The sequence below is a fragment of the Siphateles boraxobius genome, unplaced genomic scaffold, assembly GCF_051911475.1.
Source record: "Siphateles boraxobius isolate OS27281-9 unplaced genomic scaffold, OSU_SipBor_1 121, whole genome shotgun sequence".
Classification (NCBI taxonomy): Eukaryota; Metazoa; Chordata; class Actinopteri; order Cypriniformes; family Leuciscidae; genus Siphateles; species Siphateles boraxobius.
This window is the reverse complement of record NW_027508724.1, coordinates 197,501-205,000: the sequence shown is the minus strand read 5'-3', so window position 1 is coordinate 205,000 and position 7,500 is coordinate 197,501. Positions and strand designations below refer to the sequence as shown.

General features: G+C 51.2%; 1 protein-coding gene across 2 annotated transcripts in view; it reads right to left on the bottom strand.

Moving 5' to 3' along the window:
• Nucleotides 1-7,500, bottom strand: part of frmpd1b (FERM and PDZ domain containing 1b) — a 60,511-nt gene that overhangs the window by 30,365 nt on the left and 22,646 nt on the right. For both annotated transcript variants that reach the window (XR_013201128.1, XM_077223649.1), the window contains exon 3: nucleotides 5,679-5,786. Coding sequence is in view for 1 of the 2 variants with exons in the window: in XM_077223649.1 (XP_077079764.1) it covers nucleotides 5,679-5,782 (104 nt within the window). In the remaining variant the exon portion in view is untranslated. The remainder of the gene's footprint in view (nucleotides 1-5,678; nucleotides 5,787-7,500) is intronic.

Here is a 7,500-nt window from a genome sequence, read left to right as displayed (position 1 = left end):
CACACTCCTGGTGGAGTGTGCTTTGACTCCCCAGGGGCATTGAAGTCCCTTAGCTTCATAAGCCAGCGCTATAGCTTCAACTATCCAGTGAGAGATTCTCTGCTTTGAAACGGCGGAACCTTTCGTACGGCCGCCAAAGCATACAAACAGTTGTTCTGTCTGTCTGAATAGGGCAGAACGCTCCAAATACACTCTGAGAGCCCTAACGGGGCAGAGTAGATTAGCGTCGTGTTCGTCTGCTGGGGACGATAGCGCAGTTAGGGAGATAACCTGTGCTCTGAAGGGAGTGGTGAGCACTTTAGGAATATACCCATGTTTCGGTCTAAGGACGACCCTGCAGTCGTTAGGTCCGAATTCTAGGCAGGCAGCGCTTGTCGAAAGCGCGTGCAGGTCGCCCACTCTCTTGACCGAGGCGAGTGCCAGCAAGAGCGCAGTCTTGAGCGAGAGCTGTTTAAGGTGCACGGTTCGGAGTGGTTCGAACGGAGGCCCTTTAAGAGCGTCTAGGACAGTAGCTAGGTCCCAGATCGGCACTGAGGGGGGGCGTGAAGGGTTCATCCTCCTAGCGCCCCTTAGGAAACGAATAATTCGGTCGTTTCTTCCCAATGGACGTTCCATTACAGGGTCGTGTGATGCTGTGATGGCCGCCACATATACTTTGAGTGTGGAGGGGGCGCGGCCTGCCTCCAGAAGCCCTTGTAGAAAAGCGAGTACGTTCGTAATCTCGCATGTTTCAGGGTTCAGGCCCTTGGCATTACACCAGACACTGAACACTTTCCATTTCTGGGCATATAAGCGTCTCGTGGAGGGCACCCGCGCCTCAGCGACGGTTTTTAGTGCTCCGCTCGTGAGGTTCCTGGGAACCCGTTGAGGGGCCATGCATGAAGGGCCCACAGATCGGGGCGGGGATGAAATATCATCCCGTTGGCCTGACTGAGGAGGTCTGGCCTCAGTGGAATCGGCCGTGGTGCAGATTGCATTTGCATCAGATCTGGAAACCATGTTTGGTTCTTCCAGAGTGGGGCTATCAGCAGCACTGCGTTTTTCTCCTCTCTGACCCGACTGATGACCTGCGGTAGCATCGCGATCGGGGGAAAGGCATATAAGGGACGGCTCGGCCAGCTCTGGGCGAGCGCATCCATGCTTTTCGTGAAGAAAAGAGGGCAGTGCGCGTTCTCCTTGGAGGCGAAGAGGTCGATCTCCGCTTTGCCAAAGGTTTTCCATAACCAGTGAATCGTCAGCGGGTTGAGAGCCCATTCTCCTGGGAGAATTTTGTCTCTGGATAGCATGTCCGCCCCCTGGTTCAGGGCACCTGGCACATGCGCTGCTCTCAGCGAGCGCAAGTTGTGCTGGGACCATAAAATGAGTCTCCTGGCCATTGAATGCATGGAGCTCGACCTGAGTCCACCCTGGCGATTTATGTACGATACTACCGTCATGTTGTCCGTTCGGACCAAGACGTGTTCGTTTCTCAGCTGTGGGAGCAGGGCTCTGAGAGCCAAAGCGACCGCTTTCATTTCCAGACAGTTTATGTGTAGGCGCTTCTCCGGGTTTGACCAAAAGCCGGAGACAGGCCTGCCCTCGTAAAGGGCCCCCAACCTATTTTGGAGGCATCTGTCGTTATCATCTTTCTCCTTGTGTTCACACCCAGACTCACGCCTGACTGGTACCAGTCGGCGGCTTTCCAGTGCGTCAGGGCTTTTATACAGCCGTGGTTCGCTCTGATTAAAAGGTGGCCCGAACGCCACGCGTGAGTAGGGACGCGGCTCTTGAGCCAGCGTTGGAGAGGGCGCATATGCAACAATCCTAGCTGGAGTACGGCCGATGCTGAGGCCATGAGACCGAGCATCCTCTGAAACCGCTTGACGGGGGCGAGCGCGCCCGCCCTGAATGATGTTGCAAGGCGCCGGATGGTGAGCGCGCGCTCTGATGAGAGACGCGCTGTCATTTGCATCGAGTCTAGAACTATTCCCAGGAAAGAAATCCTCTGGCTGGGAGATAGTATGCTTTTTGCAAAATTGATTCTTAGACCCAGGCATTCTAAATGGCTGATAATCCAAGATCTGTGTGTTATTAACTGACTCTCTGATTGTGCTAGAATCAGCCAATCGTCGAGATAATTCAGTATTCGCACTCCCCTTCGCCTTAGGGGGGAAAGTGCTGCATCCATACATTTCGTGAATGTACGGGGAGCCAGGGACAGGCCGAACGGAAGTACTGTGTACTGGTACGACTGTCCCTCGAAAGCGAATCTCAGAAACGGCCTGTGATGAGGCGCTATTGGAATGTGAAAGTAAGCATCTTTCAGATCCACTGAGAGAAACCAATCTCCTGGGCGTACTTGCGCGAGGATATGCTTGGTTGTTAACATTCTGAACGAGCGAATCATTAGTGCTTTGTTCAGGTGTCTGAGATCTAGGATGGGGCGGAGACCGTCATCCTTTTTCGGGACGAGAAAATAGCGGCTGTAAAAACCTGCCTCGCTCAGAGAGGGGGGAAAAGTTTCCACAGCGCCCTTTTCTATTAGTTTGCGCACCTCGGTGCGTAGAACATGTGAGCACTCTTTTCTCACTTTCGTCTCGACCACAGTCGTAAAACGTGGTGGTCTGCGAGCGAACTGGAGCGAGTATCCGTGCTTTACTATATTCAATACCCATTTCGGCATATCTGGAATATTTTCCCATGCCGCTGCGTGTACAGATATGGGCTGAATACAGGCTAGGGGCGGGCCGCTGTGACGCAGGGACCCGACCAGCGAATCGCCTGAGCTCATAGCTCTCAGAGGCGCGGGCGCGCGCTGAGCAGCTGAGTGAATGGGCGCGTGTGTGATTACAGCAGCGCGCGCTGTGTCTGTAAAACTCGCAGCCTGGGCTGGGGTTGTGTTTGACACTGTAAGGACAGTGTTTATAAGTGGGGGTGCATAAACAGTGGTAGGCACACGCGTCACTTTTATAATGTTTCCCGCTTTTACTGGGGATGAATTTATAACTGTGTGAACAGTGCTTGTGTGTAGTGGTGCGTACATGACCGTAGGCACGTGATCTACATTCATGGGGTGCGCAGCTTGAGCTGGGAATGAATTTGGCACTGTTTTGACAGTATCTGGGAATGCACACTTTGTGGACATGTGAACCCTTAGTGACACAGGCAGAAAAAGACTCTTTTTGTGTTTTCTGTGCGTCGCCGTAAAAACGGCGTTTGTTTGCAGGTGAGCGAGCTCTGTGACTGGCCCATTGACTGCTGTATGAACATATCCAGCCGCCTGTAAGGGGACTGGGTAATGCTTGAGCTTTTGCAGAGAGAGTGGTCCGGCTTTTGCGAGACACGCACTCTCTCTTTTCATTCTTGTGGCTAGGACGGCTTTCGAGGCTCGGGGTTCAGCACAATCTTGGGCCGAGGACCCCGTCGCTCAGAAGGCGGCTTGCGGTTGTGAGAGCGCGAGCGGCGTCGAGCGTCAGCCTGAGGCGCGGGCTGAGAGGCGGTGGGGGCTGTTCTAGCCCGCTGCGGCTGCGGCAGCCTCTGTCTGCTCTGCGATGAGCTGGAGCGCTTGGGCAGGAAATGCCGCATAGCTTGTGAAGCATTCTGGGCCTCAGTGAAGCGTTGGGCGAAACCCTTAACCCCCGGTCCAAACAGCCCGCTGGTGGAGATAGGCGCGTCGAGAAATGGCGCCTTATCCGCGTCCTTCATCTCAGTCAGAGTCAACCACAGATGGCGCTCGAGAACAGTCAAATTAGCCATGGCACGGCCGATAGACTGGGCGGTGGCCTTCGTGGCTCGCAGGGCTATGTCAGTCGCGCTGCGTAGGTCCTTAAAGGCTTCGGGTTCGGGGCCAGACTCGTCCATAGAGCGGAGAAGCTTGGCTTGGAACACTTGAAGTACCGCCATAGAGTGAAGCGCTGATGCAGCTTGGCCGGCGGCGGCGTAGGCGCGACCAGCGAGAGCTGAAGTAGTGCGGCAGGGCTTCGAGGGGTGGGAAGCTTTGGCTTTCCATCCGGTGGTGGAGGGCGGGCAGAGATGATTGGCCACGGCCTCCTCGAGGGGCGGTGTTCCCTCGTAGCCTCTTTCCTTCGCGCTGTCCACAGAGGAGAGCGAGGAAGAAAAAGAAGGCTTTAGGCGCGCAGAGTGGGGGGCTTTCCACGACTTGGTGAGTTCGTCGTGAACTTCCGGGAAGAAGGGAGAAGGCCTTTGCCGAGGGGCCTGCTGGCGCCCCTGCAGAAACCACTCATCCAGTCGGCTCCGGGTTGGTTCTTCGGGAGAAGACCAATCGAGCCCGAGGTCTTCCACGGCCTTAGAGAGAACGCGGATAATCTCACTATCCATGGTGGAGCCCCCGCTCGCGCTAGCTAGCGTCGACGGGGCGGGGTCGAGAGTGGAGCCCGGCCAGTCGTCCGATGCAGCGTCGATTGACAAGCTGTCATCCATTCCCCCGTCGTCCTCGGACGCGCCGAAAGTCACAAGGCCCACCGCTCTGCTAGAGGGGTGTGGGTCCGGCTGGGTGAACTGAACCGGCGGTGGGGAAGGCAAGAGCGGCGGTGAAGCACGCGGAGACTGGCTCGGCGTGACGTCACTGAGCTCAGGTTCAGGAAGCCTCTGTGAGCGGCGCTTTTTCTTAGTGCGCGGCTCGAACAGAGGGATGGCGGCGATGGGCTCGCTCACGGCGAAAGCGGCGAGGCGAGCCCGCAGTGCGGAGAGACCCAGGTCGTCACATTCGGGGCATCCGCCCTTGGTCAAAGCAGCTTCTGCGTGGTCCCGGCCCAGGCAGCGAGCGCAGATGATGTGACGATCCCCGTCCGGGAGAAGGTCTCTGCACGACGCGCAGGAAGGCATTTGAAACAACGCCTTGGAAAATTTGCTCTTTTACAAGTGTCGCAGAGCGAACAGATGTAAATACTTGCGTGAGCAGTACGCCGGATGGCTCAGTAGGATCGCGTTAGAAGACGGCTGAAGGTGCCGACGTCCTCGTAGCAAATCCCGCTGGTATGCTTTTCGACGGCGAAGCTTCAATAATCCGGAGGATCCAGCGAAGAAGGTGTTCGCTGAAGGAGATTAAATCTAAAGAACTCTCATGACGGGGCGCCCAATATATAGCTCTTGGCCACGCCCATCTTGGCGGGCTCTGACGCGCGCGGGCGCGAAGCGCGCTCATTGGTCGCGCATTCAGAGTCGCCCCGTCATTGGTTCGAGCAAGTTGCCGCAGCACAGCCAATGACCGAGCTGCCTTCGTTCATTGCTGTCAGCTGTGCAGCTGCAATGCGTTTTACATAAAGACTTCAATATTCTCGAGAAAAGGAGTTTTCCCATAGCGTAAGCTACTTACGCAATAGGAGAGACCTCTCGAAAGGGAACAGCAGAATATCTCGTCTCACACCAAAATATCAAACTACACTCTCATTCCATCTCAACAAACACTGAATCTCACGAGCTTCGCAAAGCTGGAATTTATGGCCCATTTGGAAACCAAAACCATAAAACCTGCAACCCGTCTGTGTGTGTGTGTGTGTGTGTGTGTGTGTGTGTGTGTGTGTGTGTGTGTGTGTGTGTGTGTGTGTGTGTGTGTGTCTGTGTGTGTGTGTGTGTGTGTGTGTGTATGTGTATGTGTGTGTGTGTGTGTGTGTGTGTGTGTGTGTGTGTGTGTGTCTGTGTGTGTGTGTCTGTGTGTGTGTGTGTGTGTGTTATTCCACCTGCTGAGAGAGTCTCTTGAACGCCGCAGCCATTTCCCCACGACCTGCTCGACCCGACCGACCTGACGAGGAGATCGACTTCTGCTTCTCTCGCTCTCCTCCATCTAACTGAAGACAGAGAGAAGGAGAGACAGAGAGAGAGAGAAGAGGGAGAGAGAATGATAGAGAGAGAGAAAGAGAGAGAGAGAGAGAGAGAGAGAGAGAGAGAGAGAGAGAATGATGGAGAGATCAGTCAACAGAACATAAGGACCAGAATAATACAGTCTGAAACATTATATTTAAACTCAACATCAACATCGGCCATACGTGTATTTCTTAAAGGCCCGTGACTTCTGAAGTCTGGAGGCATGTCAGAGAACTTTATGCTAATGAACTCCTAAAAGCTGATAATTAGCTGTAATTAGGAGGAGGTGTTCAAAAGTTCTGCTCACCAAGCTGCATTTTAATATCAAAAATACAGTAAAAACAGTGAAATATTATAATAATGTAAATCAGCTGTTTTCTATGTGAATATATAATAAAGTGTAATTTATTCCTGTGATCAAAGCTGAATTTTCAGCATCATTACTCCAGTCTTCAGTGTCACATGATCCTTCAGAAATCACTATAATATGATGATTTGATGCTCAAGAAACATTATGATTATTATCAATGTTGAAAACGGTTGTGCTGCTACATGATTGTGTGGAAACCATGATACATTCATTAATATATATATTTTTTTTTCAGGCTTTTTTAATGAATAGAAAGTTTAAAAGAACAGCATTTATTTGAAACAGAAATCATTTGTAACATTATAAATGTCTTAAAATGTCACTTTTGATCAATTTAATGCATCCTTTCTGAATAAAAGTAATAGTTTCTTTAAAAAAAAAAATCTTACTGTCCCCAAACTTACAGTCTCACTTTAACGTATTTATGACATCATCTTGCACTCCAATCTCTTTGTCCAATCAAACGCTCAAGAATGGAAAAGCCCCGCCCACCTTCTGACTAATTACAGAAAGAATCAAGTTTTAATCGTGGCTGTGTTTTAATCTAAAGACTATTGAGTATAAAAAAGGAAGAACAAGTTCCTGTTTCAACAGGAAATACATCAGCACAGAAAATAAAACTTATTTTGCATCTGTAAATGTGTAAAATCCATTTTACTTTAATTACTGATGCATTTCAGAGTGAAATTCATATTCTCTCTCTCTCTATCTCTCTCTATCTCTCTCTCTCTCTCTCTCTCTCTCTCTCTCTCTCTCTCTCTCTCTCTCTCTCTCTCTCTCTCTCTCTCTCTTATATATATGCTAATTAGCGCTGGCGCAGTCATAAAGTGACACCAGGCTGGCATTTAGAGGACAAACTGACGTCACACACACACACAGACAAGATCCCACATGCATAATAACATCTACAGATGATAGAAACACACACTCTACCTCTGCAAACACACACACACACACACACACATTCAATCCGTCTAATTACCTGAACGTCTTCTCTCAGTCCTGCTGCTACAAACACACACGCATCTCTCTCTTCTAGCCACTCACTGCTGAGTGTGTGTGTGTGTGTGTGTGTGTGTGTGTTATCCTCTAAACTGCACTTACAAACACATTCTGGACGTCTGATCAATACACACAGATTTCTTCCTCTGTGTTTCATCATGCTCAGAATAATCTGCCTGATTATGCACTGATTTGCATGGCAATGCATTGCTGGAGAGGGTCATGTGACCTTTAACCTTTGCTCTATGAGTCAACGACTGCGTTCAGATTCAGATCCTGATGTCTATGAGGTTTAGTCACTAAACAAAATGCAATGCAAGCTATGC